The sequence below is a fragment of the Heteronotia binoei genome, chromosome 6 (assembly GCF_032191835.1).
Source record: "Heteronotia binoei isolate CCM8104 ecotype False Entrance Well chromosome 6, APGP_CSIRO_Hbin_v1, whole genome shotgun sequence".
In the NCBI taxonomy this organism is placed as follows: domain Eukaryota; kingdom Metazoa; phylum Chordata; class Lepidosauria; order Squamata; family Gekkonidae; genus Heteronotia; species Heteronotia binoei.
This window is the reverse complement of record NC_083228.1, coordinates 120,882,100-120,897,329: the sequence shown is the minus strand read 5'-3', so window position 1 is coordinate 120,897,329 and position 15,230 is coordinate 120,882,100. Positions and strand designations below refer to the sequence as shown.

At 46.2% G+C, this 15,230-nt stretch overlaps 1 protein-coding gene across 4 annotated transcripts in view; it reads left to right on the top strand.

Moving 5' to 3' along the window:
* The first annotated feature begins 676 nt into the window (after window positions 1-676).
* The window catches only part of GOLIM4 (golgi integral membrane protein 4), a 79,592-nt gene continuing 65,038 nt past the window's right edge, over window positions 677-15,230 (top strand). For 2 of the 4 annotated variants that reach the window (XM_060242458.1, XM_060242457.1), the window contains exon 1: window positions 677-1,671. In XM_060242458.1, the coding sequence (XP_060098441.1) occupies window positions 1,485-1,671 (187 nt within the window). In that variant the 5' untranslated portion in view covers window positions 677-1,484. The remainder of the gene's footprint in view (window positions 1,672-15,230) is intronic. The other 2 variants (XM_060242460.1, XM_060242459.1) reach the window with 1 other exon arrangement.

Genomic DNA, 15,230 nt, shown 5'->3' with positions numbered 1-15,230 from the left:
GTGAACTGGCTAAATCTAGTGGGAAAGTGCATTCATTGAAAGTTCATTATTTAATGTGTGTGATCGCAGCCTGAGTGTATAATGGCATTTCCATCCCACTTTTCCTCCAAGCAGCTTAGACTGGCATGGGTAGTTCCATCCTCGTCTTTGTCCTTACAACAGCCTGATGATGAGGTGGAGAAGGCTGAGAATTCTTTCCGTAGACTTCACAGCTTTTAGGGTGCTGCTGCATCTTTGCGTAGGATTACACTCATCCTTGTGTCAAAAGACGCATTTGAAAAGTCAGTAATAGCCAGCCGTAGCCCAATCTAGAGTTAGTTTAAACTGCACCTCCACAATGGAAAGGGGAGGGAGACGCATCCACACGCCGCGCTTCCCAGAGCCGGAATGCATAATGCACTAATGCACACACACAAAAGGACGCGAAGAGCGACCACATCGCAGAACGCCACTCCCCGCCCCCACCCCAACCCAGATGGAGACAACCCCCCTTCCCACGCAGCCCCGCCCACTTCCTCAACTCTCGGGCGCGCTCCAGACTGGGAAAAAGCGCTGGGCGGAGCGCAAGGCGGGGGAGACGGTCTAAAGACCGACGCGGCGCTCGGCCAATCGGCGCCCGGATTGCCACCCCGACGGGCGGGGAGAATCCCGAGGTTGCGCCCAATGAGGCCGAGGCCGGAGCGGGACTTCCTTCGGGGATCCCGCTGGAGAAAGCGACCCGAGAGTGGAGGTGACACGTAAGAGCTGGACTGGAAGGTGGCCAAGGCCAGGCAGGGAAAGGGAAGTTTCCCCCAACCCCCCCCCCATCAGTTTTGCAACTACAAACTTCAGCCCTTGGGGTGGGGGGAGGCAGATCCCCAGAGAGCGCCAAAGAGATCTCCTAAGAGGCATCTGGCTCGGAGGGACCGTTCTTGCAAGGAGCCCCGAGAGCCGCTCCAAAGCGCGCCGCGGGAGCGCTTGGGCGAGGACCCGCAGGCTTAGTTTTTGCAGGCGGGCCGGGGGGAAACCGAACTCCTGCGGGCTGATCGCCGGGCGAAAGAGAGATCTTGCCGGGAGGCGCGTCCACCGAAGTGAGGCGCCGGCGGGATCCGCTCGCTGGAGATGCCCCGCGACTGCCCGCTTTGATCCACGCCGGCCGAGAAGCTTCATGCTCAGCCTCGGCAGCGAGGTAACCGGGCAGTCAGCCAGGCGGCCAGAAGGCAAGTCTGCCTAACGGGCGAAGCTCCGCCTTGCCCCGGGGAAAGCCTCTCTCCGACCTCAAGCCCCGCCAGGTGTCCCGCGCTCCTCTCCAGCCTAGCGGCGGCATGACCTTCGATGCTTGGCCGAGCTAAGTGTCAGTGGGTTCGAGGGAGCCGCTCGGGGGTCTATGGCAGCGCAGGCGGGGCTGAAACTCCGCGAGGTGGTCGCCGGTTGCTGCCGCTGCTGCCCCAGGCTGCCCGTGTGAAGCTTTGAGGACACGTGGGGGGTCCCCGGCGGAAGGGACTATGGGCAACGGGATGTGCTCCCGCAAACAGAAGCGGATCCTGCAGACCCTCTTGCTCCTGACCGTGGTCTTCGGCTTCATCTACGGGGCCATGCTCTACTACGAGGTGCAGAACCAGCTGCGCAAGGCGGAGGCGGTGGCCCTCAAGTATCAGCAGCACCAGGAGTCCCTCTCGGCTCAGCTGCAAGGTAAAAAGAATAATAATAATAAGCTTTTCTCCGCCTAGGAAGAGCGTCTCTCCCCTCCCTTTGGTGCCTGCCCAGTGCTCCGTTCATGTGCGTGCGTTCTGTTTGGCGGAGGTGGAGGTTGGTAGCCAAGAGCGTTGCTGGGCTGTAGTTCTGGCGCACATCTGCACATGTGAAAGCCTGTTGACGTTGACAGATGCGAGCCTTGTGGAACTATTCTAACACAGTTTTATTGCAGGATCCGCTTCTCAGACGTGTGCAGTGGCTCCTTTGTTGGAAGGTTGCGCACACACAAATGGTGTGGCAAAACGCGTTTATAAACTAGCCAGGGTCAAAGGACCATGGAAAAAAAGACCAGAGTTCAGCATGATGTGAAATTCAAGTGTTTACTGACTTCACATGAACAGTAAATGGCTCACAATGCAGTTTCCTTAGTTAGGGTGCGTAAAGTGATGTCAAGTGGCAGCTCGTCTATGGTGACCCCAGCAAGGGGCTTTCAAGGCAAGTGGGAAGCAGAGGTGGTTGGCTGTTGTCTTCCTCTGCAGAGGCTTCCTTGGTAGTTTCCCATCCAAGTACCGGCCCTGCTTAGCTTTTGAGATCAGACAATACCCTCTCACCTTCCCTGCTGTTTTGGCACCTGTAGTGAGGAATCCCTGGTCTTCCTTCAAGCCTGGGTAATCAAACCTCTTCATACATTCAGATTCAGCCGGCATGCTCCAAGACTTGCAAAGTGGGAAGAGCATGCATGCATTTATTTCTGAGTCTGAAGACTTGCTGAGGTCAACTCCAGGTTATTTAGTTCAGCACTCTTCCATTCCAACAGCCAACAAGCTCTAAGAAGATGGTGATCTCTTTGCTCTTCTTTGCCAGCAGATGGCATTTAGAGAGAGACTGTCTTGGAACGTGGAGTGTCTGTTGATAATATTTGTTGATAGCCCTATCCTACCTGGTCCCCTCTTCAGGCTTTTGAAGCTTCATCTTATGGCAGCATATTCTATAACAGGGGTGGCCGAACTGTGGCTTGGGAGCCACATGTGGCTCTTTCACACATATTCTGTGGCTCTTGAAGCCCCCACCGCCCTGTTGGCTGGCTTGGAGAAGTCATTTCTCTCTTTAAGTCACTTCTCCAAGCCAAACCATTCTCTGGTGGCTTGGAGAATGCATTTAAAGTGGCTTTTTTCCACCTCTCCCTCCCCATCTATTTCCTTCCTTCCTTCCAGCTCTCAAACATTTGACATTTGGCTCTTATGTTAAGCAAGTTTGGCCACCTTTTCTATAAGTTCAGTATGTGTTGTGCAAAGGCATACTTGCGTTCGGTAGTCCTACCACCAGGCAACTTAATCACAGAGTTTGGGGGGTTATCCAAGTGATTAGAGAGGGAGCAAAATTTCCTTCTATCCAGTGCTATCATGCCATCCATATTTTAAGAAACTTTCCTCTACTTAGTTTCTTTTCTAAACAAAGACTCCCACGTTTAACTTTCCTTGAGTGAAAGACGTCTCCACCTTATGCTCCATTTCTGTTGCTCTTTAGAGTTCCTAAGTTTGAAGGAGTTTAACATCAGGAAACATTCCTGTAGTGGATTCAGACTGCAACATCGTTCTTTCATTTGCACAGCCCGTGTTATGGCCAAGTTTCTGGTTGTGGTTAGAGAGTTTTGCAAATGCTTGATTCAGCCTTACGAATTAACTTGTGATGCAAGTTCTCTACCTTTTTCAACTGATGCGTGTCCCTATTTCAACTTGCCATAGAACTACTGGCCGGATTCCCTGTTGCCTGAAGTTATTGATTTGGTTATTAATAAACCAGCTTAGCATGCTTTATGTGTAGAGAGCTCTTGTTCTAGTATGGCCAACTACTAATACTAGTGTGGTGTCGTGGTGAGACTAGGATCAGGGAGACCAGAGTTCAAATCTCCACTTGTGTCATGAAAGCTCACTGGGGAGACCTCAGCTCCATCATTCTCTCTGAGCCTTACCTCCCTCACTGGGTTGATGTGAGGATGAGGTGGAGAAGAAAGGAGAATGATGTGTGTTGCCTCAAGCTTGGAGAAAGGTCACACGAAGACATGAAGATATTGGATTTATATCCCGCCCTCCACTCCGAATCTCAGAGTCTCAGAGCTGCTCACAGTCTCCTTTATCTTTCTCCCCCACAACAGACACCCTGTGAGGTGGGTGGGGCTGAGAGGGCTCTCACAGCAGCTGCCCTTTCAAGGACAACCTCTGCCAGAGCTATGGCTGACCCAAGGCTATGCCAGCAGGTGCAAGTGGAGGAGTGGGGAATCAAACCCAGTTCTCCCAGATAAGAGTCCGCACACTTAACCACTACACCAGCTGCCCTACACTGAATCAGACCCTTGATCCATCAAAGTCAGTCTTGTCTATTCAGACTGGCAGAGGCTCTCCAGGGTCTCAGGCAGAGGCCTTTCCCATCACCTACTGCCAGATCTTTTGACTGGAGATACCAAAGATTGAATGTAGGACTTCTGCATTCCAAGTAGATGCTCTCCCATTGAGCCACAGCTGCTCCCTAAATTAAAAAACTACTAAATAAATAACCCAAGGGTCCAGTATTCACTTCTGAGGATTTAGCTTGCTTCTGGAAGCCCAGGTAACTTTTCGTCAAGGGATGCTCACAGTCTGACACACCAAGAAGCAGAAAAAAGTTTTAAAATGGTAAGGAATTGAGAGGTTCCATACTGCAAAGTTAAGTGACATCTTGTGCTTGCATTTTGCATCTCTGCATACTCATTTAAAACACTGTGTTTATACGGTCCATAACCTTGAAGCTCTGCTGGGTGGTACCAACTGTTTTATGGGGGCCCGGCCACATGAGAATGGGTGGTTTGGGTTGTAAAATATATAGCAAGCCCTTGGCTGCTCTCTGGAGGATAAAATGGCACCTCCTCTGCTTAAAAAACAGCAACAGTTGACTGCATCTGATGTTTGTCGTAGCAAAAAAAAAAAAAAGACCCAGAAAACCGCTAAAATCCAGGATGCTAAAGTGACTTGGTAGTTTCCCACCAAGTTGATTAAAAGTGTTCAGGATGGACTGTGTCTCTGGGGTAGAACACGAGCCTTATGGGGCAGAGGTCCCTAGCAAAGTTCCCACTGTCTCCAGTTAAAGGCCCTTGGGGACTCAATGCTAGAAGAAGAAGAAAATGCTTTATCTGCTGGTGACTCTGGAGAGCTACTGCCTGTCAAAATCGGCAGGGCTTAACTAGATGTATCAGTGGTGTAGCTCCATAGAGTATTAACAAAGTGGTTTGAGTATACCAGTTTTTCTTGAGGACAAATCAGCAATGAAGATAGTTAAATCTGCTCTGTGGCTACCTGGGTTACTCAAAGTAGATATAAACTATTGAAAAATTTATTTATTTATTACATTAAGCTTATATCCCGCCCTCTCTGCAAGCAGACTCAGGGCGGCTCCAAAATGTCATTTTACTCCAAAATTACTCCAAAATGGCATTTTTAGTTATGAGTTGTGGCTGACTTAAAATTTGCTGTGTCCCAGCGCAGAGCTTGTTCATTCAGACCGTGTCAAAATGCAATTATTTGGAATCTCTGTTCAGTATTAACGTAATGCATGCAATCTTTGACATTAAGTCCTTTTGCTTTCAGCAGCACTCTTGACGGCTATCATTCTCTTCCCTACCCCACCACCTTTTCATCTTGGTTAAAATGTCATGCAAAACAGGAGATCTATAGGGCTGCTAGTGAGGGACCAGATAAGATCGGTGGGCTGTGTTTGAGTTGGTGGATAGTAAGTTGTGCCAATCCATTCTGCTTTTTGTTATTATTTAGAAAAAGGGGGGAAAGAATTATGTCCAGAGGTTGAAATGAATGCATACTGATTCTCCTCCCCCCTTCAGGATGGATTGGGGATAGACATTAAAATAAATGGTGCTTGTATGTGCTGAAATATTCAGATGTCTATCCATAAACATTAAAAATGGAAATTCGATACGAGCCCAGGTTTCTCAGACCTGCCGACTCCTAGCCCTGTTCTTAGATTTGACTGATGTCATTTGTATGCTGATGTGATGGCAGAGATTGCTCTCCCGTGGTGAGTTGGTGAAAATTAATGTTCCATGAAGCGACACCAAGAAGAGGAATGCAGTTAATAACAAAGTACGGTATTTAGAATCTGTTCGTTATTAACATAATGCATGAAATCTGTGACCCTGCATCTTCTGAAAGTGATTGTCTTAGAGTGGATGTTGGAATGTGCCCATTTATTTATTTATTTTCCCTGGTGCTAATAATTCAGCTACGGTTACTTGACCCAGAGCGTTATTTAACAGGACCATCTTAATAATAATACTTAAGCGCATTCCAAGCATTGGAGCCATTCTCTGACATGATCTCAGCAAATCGGGAATTGCCAACTGGCAGTCCATGAAGCAGTTATATCTGGCCCACATCTGCCCTAGCAGATGTTAACCAAGTTGTAAAAATGTTCCCTTCTCTTTCACTTAAAAGGAAAGGAAACTGATTTCTGAAGCCATAAGGAACAGATATGATATGATTTACTTCCTTTATAGACCTCGTTGAAACTTTTTTCATGAACACTGAGCTGGATTTTCCTAGTTCCTTTCCTTACGATGGTTTTTGTCCATGCATTCCTCATAAATCCTTTTGTAGCATTTTTTTTTGTCGCCAAAGGGATTCCTTTTTCGTTTTTCACCAGATGAAAAATTGGTTGGCTCTGCCTCCAATCCATAAAAACTACAATCATATTCCCTTTGTAAAAATACTCCCCACACTAAACAATTCTATTTTACTTATTCTTCACTCCTTAGATTTTGTAAGTAATTGTGCATTTGTGCTCTGACACAGAAGCCCTGCTACTAGGTATCAAGAGCTGGACACCTTTTTTTTTGGGGGGGGGGGGTTGTCATTAGTGTGTGGCAAAGTACATTCCATGTCTCCAGACCAGTGAGACTATCTGGAGTATAAAGCGGCCACCAGATGTACAGGAGGTGGGCATTCCAGGTGTAAACTCCAACAGGAAGTATTTCTGAAGCCTGCTTTGTCCAAGATTACATCTATGTAGTGGCCTGTTTTCTGGATGTCCACCAAGACGTCGCAGTGTCAGATGAGGTCTTTGGAAACCCATGCTGGTCTTCTGGAGTTGCAAGAGAACTCGTTGCTCTTTTCTATTATGTTTTGGCTCTGTTGCTCTCATCCACAGGAGCCTTGTGCCCTGGCAACTTGTGCTGAACATTCCCCAGGTAGGAGGCAGCCTTTAGCTTATGTCTTTTATGATTGTGTTGACCAGAATCAGGTGGATGCTGACATTCATGGGTGTCATTCATGGGCACCAGTCAAGTCACAAAACACAATTCATCCAGTTCATTTGCTAGTTTTCAGGCCTGAGAGCTGGGTTCATATATGGGTTCATAGTGGTGACAGCAGCACCAACTGATAGCTTACATATACGGACAAGATGGATCCACACAGGAAAATGCAGGATAATAATAATAATGGACATATATGAAGCTGCCTTATACTGAATCAGACACTTAGTCCATCAAAGTCAGTATTGTCTACTCAGACTGGCAGTGGATCTCCAGGGTCTCAAGCTGAGGTTTTTCACTCCTATTTGCCTGGACCCTTTTTAGTAGGAGATGCTGAGGACTGAACTTGGGACCTTCTTTATTTATTTATTTATTTTTATTTATTTATTTATTTAAGATTTATACCCCGCCCTTCCCACAAGTGGCTCAGGGCGGCTTACCAAGCATATGCTCTACCACTGAGCCACAGTCCCTCCCCAATAATAATAATAATAATAATGTATGTTACTACTTAACATATTGCCATATTTACACAAAATAGCAGCTGGGTTACTGAGTGAATAGATTAGCAACTGGGCAACCAATTTCATCCTGCTTCAGAAATAACACTTGTTCCAAGATGAAACTCTTTAGTATGGTTGAAAGTAGATCAACTCTGCATGTCAGAAAGGAGGGGAAAATATTTTTGGGTAGGAGTTAGCAACGTGGCAGAATGCTGGTGTGGCAGCTTGGCATACTTGAAGAGCGGTTCTGGAAGCGGACATCCTGTTCTTTGGTGAAGTTAAAATTCAACAAGTTTGTGTTTCCCACTCTGTGCCAAACTGGGGAAGAAGGGGGCCTGAACTATGCAGATGTGTGGAAGACCTTTGCGTCCCTTGTTTTCTGCGGCAAATGTTGGTTGGGTGTTTTTTTTATCAAAATAAACAACCACACGAAAGGCCAGCGCTCTGAAGCAGTCAGTCAGAAGACTAACAGATCACGGATGACAGAGCAATTTATCTGAGGAGGCGTTCCCAAGACAGTTTGCTACAGTTTAATTAAACTCTCATCATCCTCTGGCAGGACTTCTGGTTTGGGCAGAGATGGCTGAAATGCCGGAAAGAGAGATTTCCAGTTTCATTAAGGTGTGGAAAGAATGAAACCTCTGCTCTGCATTAAAGAGCTTGTTTTTGAAAATGAATGTTGACTCAGCCATGGATAATACTTCACGTTGCAATGTTTTAACAGGACTCAGATATTATGGGCCTTAGCTGAATTTCAGAGTGGATTCTGTTGAAAGGCTCTGAGGCCAGGGTGAGCAGCGATGCACAGTTAGCACATGAAGATCGTCACACGATCGAGTGACCAAGCATGCACGCGTGAACTGCCTCCTATTCCACTGGAGCCCATCCGCACTGGTTCACTCATTTGATATTCATTAATTTACATTTCAATGCAGAAGAGTAACTTCCCCCCTCCCCCCCCCCAAACTCGATACCTGATTTTTAGCCCTATGTGGGCAAACATAGGAGAAAGGAGGGGAGGCAAAGGAGAGAAGGCAGCAGGAATGTTCAACCCGTGAACGCCTGTCCTGCCTGGCTGAACAAATACCAAGGGATAATTCTTCCTCTTTACCTGTGCTTACAGATCAGTGAGAGAAGGAAACCTAGCACTGAAAAAGACTCACTTGTAGTTACGAATACTTTCAGCACTTGCTTAGAACTGTGTGCAGGAAAGCATGTGTTGTGAGCTTATGTGTGTTCTGGGGTTGCTGGGTGCCCCCTGGCCGCTGGTGAGGGATGGTGGGGTAGGGTTGCCAAATCCAGATAACGAAACTCCTGGAGATTTGGGGATGGAGCCTGGAGAGGGAAGAGACCTTAGTGGGGTACAATGCCATAGAGTGTGCCCTCCAAAGCATCTATTTTCTCCAAGGGAACTGATCGCTATACTCCAGAGATGAGCTGTAATTCCAGGGGATCCCCAGGCCCCATCTGGAGGCTGGCATTTATAGCTGTGTTCACACATATACTTTATCCTACCTTAGCTCTTATCAGTGGACTGGTTTCTACATCTTAATAGGTGTGTAAAATCCCATCAATCTGAAGGCAAGAAATGGCATTCTGTGTAGGCGCTCTCTGTCTGTCTGTCTGTCTATCTAAAAACCCAAGTTTTACCACAATTTAATTAATTAGTATTTTTACCCTGCTTTTCCCTTCCTTAGAGGTCCAGAGGTGGCTTACATATAGAGAATACTCAGCACCTGTAGAGGACACTTTAAAAAAAAAAAAGCACAAGGAAACACCAACAAATAACAATGAACCATGGGTGGAAAGTGGAAATGCAGGTCTACTGGGAAGTAAGTCTCCCATTGTTCAATCAGGTTTCCTCCCAGGAAACTATTTTTAGGAATGAAGACAAAGACTACGACGAAGACAACAGCTGCAGATTTATACTCTGCCCTTATCTCTGAATCAGACCCACAGCGGCTTACAATCCCCTATATCTTCTCCCCCCACAACAGACACCCTGTGAGGTGGGTGGGGCTGAGAGGGCTCTCAAAACAGCTGCCCTTTCAAGGACAACTCCTGCGATAGCTATGGCTAACCCAAGGCCATTCCAGCAGCTGCAAGTGGAGGAGTGGGGAATCAAACCTGGTTCTCCCAGATAAGAGTCCGCACACTTAACCACTACACCAAACTGTCTCTCAACTGGCAGACTTCAGTTCAAATAAATGCCTTCCTGTGATTTTCCTGAGGTCTAATAGCTCTGAGGCTTGCCTGATTTTGTCAGATCTCAGAAGTTACTGAGCAGGTTCAGTCCTGTTCTGAAGGGAGACCTCCAAGGAATACCGATGTTGCTATGCAGAGGCAGGCAATGGAAGACCACCTCTGAACCTCTCTTGCCTTGAAAACCTATGGGGTCACTGTAAGTTGTTGTGACTGGATTACGCTTTCCACCACCACCAATATTTCAAGTGTTTCCTTCCAACAAAACCTGTGGAAAAAGAGAAAATATATCATTGATCAAGCCATCCAGATGTTGCTCTAGAATTAAGTACTGGACACCCTTGCTAGAGGTTGCGCTTTAATCTTTCATTTTTAAAAAATTGTATGGTGGGAGGTACCTGTTCCTCAAACAAAGATATGCAAATATTTACTCTGTCAGTTCTTGCATGTTTCAAAGGTCTGTTTGAGGGCTGGAACATCCCAGCAACAGATTCAAAGCACAGATATAAATAAAGTACAAGTAATTAGGACTGCTATTTGACTGGTCAAAAAGATTTGGCTAATTGTCTGGCTATTTTTAAAGCAACTTATTTAAAACAGCAAAAAAAGACACCTTTTATAAAGGTTTGATAAGCTGCTATTAATAAAAACACATTTGTTAATAGGTAGAAAATGAAGCAATGAGTCAGATCCACATGAATATCTTGACTCTACCCTCCCTCAACAGCTCAAAATGTCCCCTGAAGTACCGTTCCTTTGGGGGCGGGTCTCATCCCAGGAACAGCATTTTAGACTGCCAATGGAGGCTTACATTACATGGGTGGATGTTTTTTCACACACCCCCCCCCCCTGGAAATACTGTGCTGGTGCCAGTCCAATGTCTTGAACTTTTAAAAAGAACGGTAATGATTTTTTACATCTTTTAACAATCAAGTGAATCAGGGGTGGAATTTTAGCAGGAGCTCTTTTGCATATTAGGCCACACACCCCTGATGTAGCCACATCAGGGGTGTGTGGCCTAATATGCAAAATTGTTCCTGCTAGAATTCCACCCCTGAAGAGAATGACTAGGAGAATTACAAATGAAGGTAGCCATGTTGTTCCATATCTGAACCCATAAACAAAATCCATGCAATACCTTTGGTTAAGACCAGCCAGAGTAACACAGAACATTTTTCAGGCTTTCATGTTCTCCAGAACTCTTCATCATTCTGGACATTAAAAAAAAAGGCTGTGGGATTCAGGCTGTGATGTTAAGGCTTTATTTTCTGCATCCTTAGCTGACTTTAGTTGGCAAAGTAAATGTGGATAGCTGTTAATTAGATTCCATGAACACGCTTTCTTTTAATCACAGAACACCGTGAAATAAAGTAAAAAAAAAAAGTAAGATGCAGCAGGTCAGGTCTCGCTGGACATGAGGCCGGTAAGAAAGCTTCACTGAGTCATTAGGTTTGCCCTTGGTGGGTTCAGAACTTGGGATCAAGCAATGCTTAGGCCTCAGGTTGCCAGCCTCCAGGTTGGACCTGGAGATCCCCCATAGTTACAACTGAAATGTTCCCCTGCAGAAAATGGACTCTGTGGCATTATACCATGCCAAGGCCCCTCTCCTCTCCAAACTTTATACACCTCAGACCATCACAAAATCCCCAACCTGGAGCAGGCAACTCTAACCAGGCCTGACCCCAATGAGTTTTCCCACAGAGGCCAAAATAGGGCTGGAAAGGGCCCTGGCTTTTACTGAGGGAATCAAGCTTGGAATGCTGTGGTTGCTTAGCAAAAGCCACTGAGTGAATCTGTTGCCTAAAGCTACAGGTTCTTGTTTTATCATTTTCTAGATTTCTTAAAGCTTCCCATTGTTGTTGGGTTTTTTTAGATTTCACATTTTTCTGCGTACCTAGGGCCATTTTCAGGTTTGTAGAAAGATCCATCTTGCCCGTTCACAGCTCCAGTCACCATATTTAGGTATCCAAAGATAGCCGGACTTTGTTATTAGAACACAAGATGTTGATATCAGTAAACCAAATGTTAGTTCAGCTGTTAGTTTTACCTTGAATGCCTTTAAATTTTCTCTTTAAAATGCAACACTTATATTTGTTGATTTATACATTTGTTCTTTTTAAATTTTTTAAAAATAAGGAACTATTTTTAACAATGCTTTTGAGACTTGATCTGAGGATGATGGAAGGTTGGTTTGTGATGTTGTAGTGTACTGGTCAATATATACCATAAGAACATAAGAGAAGTCATGTTGGATCTGTTCAGTGGCCCATCAAGTCCAACATTCTGTGTGACACAGTGTCACGGCTGGGGCCAAGTCAGGCAAAGTCCAGGGGCAGTCCGAGGTCTGTAGCCAGTAAGCAGGAGGGTCCAAGGCGCCAAATCCAAATCACTGTACAAGTATCACAGGTCCAAGGTCCAGAAGCCGAGGTCAGGGAGTCCAGAAGTCACAAGCCAAAGTCAGGGAGTCCGGAAACCAAAGTCAAGCCGGAGTGGCTGCTAGAACGTCAGGGAGATGACTAGTTGCTTCCACAAAGCCTCCTCCCAAAGCCTACAGCTATATAGCCCTCTGCTGGCTGTTGCTCATTTGGGCTAATTGCTGGCTCAGAGAGGCAGCCAGGATCCTGTTGCAACTCAAGCATCCTTGCTCTTAGAAGGGCCAGAATCCTCTCAAAACTCAGGGCTCAGGGAGCGTCTTGCTTGTGAGCGTGCCGCCCTCCTCCGATCCCTGAGGTCCTGACAGAGGCGGTCACGCACACGCGCCACCCAAGAGGGCGAGGCAGGGGGGCTGGGATCTTCTCCAGCAGGAGGCAGGGGCACCGGTGCAGGTGGCAGGGGCACAGTTTCTTCTGCAGGCTCAACTTCCTCTGCAGGGTCCCCAGCACCCATGACACACAGCAGCCAAAACTGAGGTGCCATCAGGAGGTTTACCAGCAAGGCCAGGACTCCAAAAGCATTCTCACTATTGCCCCCCACTGTGCCCCCAAAAGCACTCCCATTATTGCCTCCCACAGTGCTGCCCCAAGCACCAAGAATACAGAGCATCACTGTCCCAGACAGAGTGTTCCATCTATACCTTGTGGCTAGTAGCCACTGATGGACCTCTGCTCCATATGTTTATTCAATCCCCTCTTGAAGTTATCTATATTTTTTGAAAGCCTGGCCTAGAGCAAAGTACACCTGTTTACAAAGAAGTGAAATTGCTGCACCCTTCTTGAACAGTATGTTTGTGTACTCCCTCAAATGATGTGGCGGTTTCTAGTGGAGCAGAGAGAAAATAGTTTTATGTGGTATTACGTCGAGTGCATTCTAAACAAAGGTTTGCTCATGTTCTAAGAGGATAAAGGACCTTGTACCAAGGCCAGTTATGCAGAAATTAATCCCACTGAAGCCAATAAGCTTAAGCCGGAGTAACTGGGTGCAAGGTTGTAGCAAAAAAAAAAAATCTATAAATAGGTATCTGGACTTTCTCCCTCAGTGACTTTGGATCGGCCACTTGTTCTTTTGTGAAATGGATACTGATGTAATTTTGGAAGGGCAGGAATGTTTCAGCTCAGCATGCTGAAATGCTTTAAATAGGAACGACTCTGTAGTCTTGAGGAAGAATTAAAAACATGCACGCCCAGACTAGCTCCAGGAAATATGATAGCATGGAAGGTCTAGACATGGCCTGCATCATCTTCTCAGTAAAAATGGGGGAGCAGAGGATGAGGCAGGATTAAGAAAGCATCCAAGAATAAATACGAAGGAGAGCCCTGGAATATGCTTAGTACACAATCTATACAAGCCTAAACAGAGTTACGCTGCTCTTTAAGGCCATGGATTTAGAAGGATTCAGATTGTAAAGGAAACCTCCATATTTAGAGGCCATAAAACCCCTGAAACCTGGTGCTAGGGAGCAACATCAGGGAAGGCCTTGACCTCTCTTCCTTGTTTGTTGGCCCTCCAGGGCAACTAGTTGGCTGCTGTGTGAAACAGGATTAGATAGACTACTGGTCTGGTCTCGGAGGAGTCTTCTTATGTTCTTATTGCACTGTAAGTCTCTATAAAGAATGTTTTCTTTACTGCTTCAAGCAACAGTTTCCAAGCTAAGTGATTCTAACATTTTTAAAAATCTGCCCCTTAATTGAAAGCATAGATGAACAGAACCTTTTGGCTTGGTGCCTAAAAAAGAAAGCCACATAATTTAAAAATGGCAGCTAACAAAACGTGATTAGAAATAAAAATAGCAGAGTAAAAGGAGCCAATAATCACTGTGTTGCCGCTAAAACTCACAACCCAAAGACAGGTGAGATGGAAAAGTCTTCAACTGGCACCTGAATGTCAGTGTTAAAAGTGTCAGGAGTGCCTCTTGAGGCAGGGTACTCTAGAGACATAGTGCCACCCCAGAAAAGCCCCTGGCCCTGGTACTCACTGCTTCACTTCCATGAGGTGGGATCCCCAGGAAAAAAAACATTTTAAGGGGGTCTTAGCAAATGAGTGTCTTAATGAACTTAACTTTTGCCTGTCAGGGAACGAAAGGCATTGTATTCTGCATTTGTACTACAGTATGCATTGGAGTGGCACAATGTTTTGTGCTTTGGACTCTTGTGCAAGAGTCCCCAACATGGTTCCTACTGTTGCCTTACATAGTGCCTACCCAGTTTTTTGGGTGAGCGGGTAGGGCCACTTCTGTTTGGCCATCTGAGTTCTGATTTGCTGTGCAGATTATTTATTTATTTTATTGGATTTATATCCTGCCTTCCCCACCAAAGCAGGCTCAGGGTGGCTGATGTTGCTTCAGCGGCAGCCATTGAAGCATTGTTTTTTTTCCTCTGGCACATTCCTCTTTCCCAGTGTATTTTTTAAATTAATCTTCCACTTCGACTTCCTCTGGTTGCTCCATCTCCTGCAGCAGCCATTTTGTGGCTATACCCACCACACTGTGTCAGAATTCCAGAGATGCCTACAAGCTCAAAAAGGTTGGAGACACCCCCCCCCCCCGCACTAGTGTGTAAAGCTCCCACTGCTACACCTGGCACCGTGTAATTATTTATTAGAAGTGACAGAAAGGTTACCAAACAAGTAGGATCACTTCCTGTTATCAATGGCAACCGATCAGGTTGGCCAATTTTCAGATACCACATGCTTCTTCCTGATGCTGTGTGGCTTTAGAACTAATAATGGTTCTCCACAGGCTTTATGAGTCAGAAACTCCCCGGGAGGCTTATGGGTGAGAGTAAAGAATGGAATTGAGTGAGAGATGAGGACTGAGTGAATGAGAACAGAGATATGAAGTGAGAGTGACAAAATAGGATTGAGTGAGATGGAACTGAGTGAGAAACGAGGACACCTTTCCCTCTCTTCCAACAGCACATTCTGGGGTGGGGGCTGGGGGGACAAGAAGACTCCTCCTCAGTTACATTGTCTCTATGAGGCTACCTTACTTGCTGAAGCCCACAAGCTGACTTATAATGCTGCAATGTGGGGTTGGGTATGTTTTTGTTTGGTTGCAGTGGCGAAACGGTTGACAGCTTCTAAGTGGTTTCAGTCATCCTACAGTGCAAGAAAAGCAC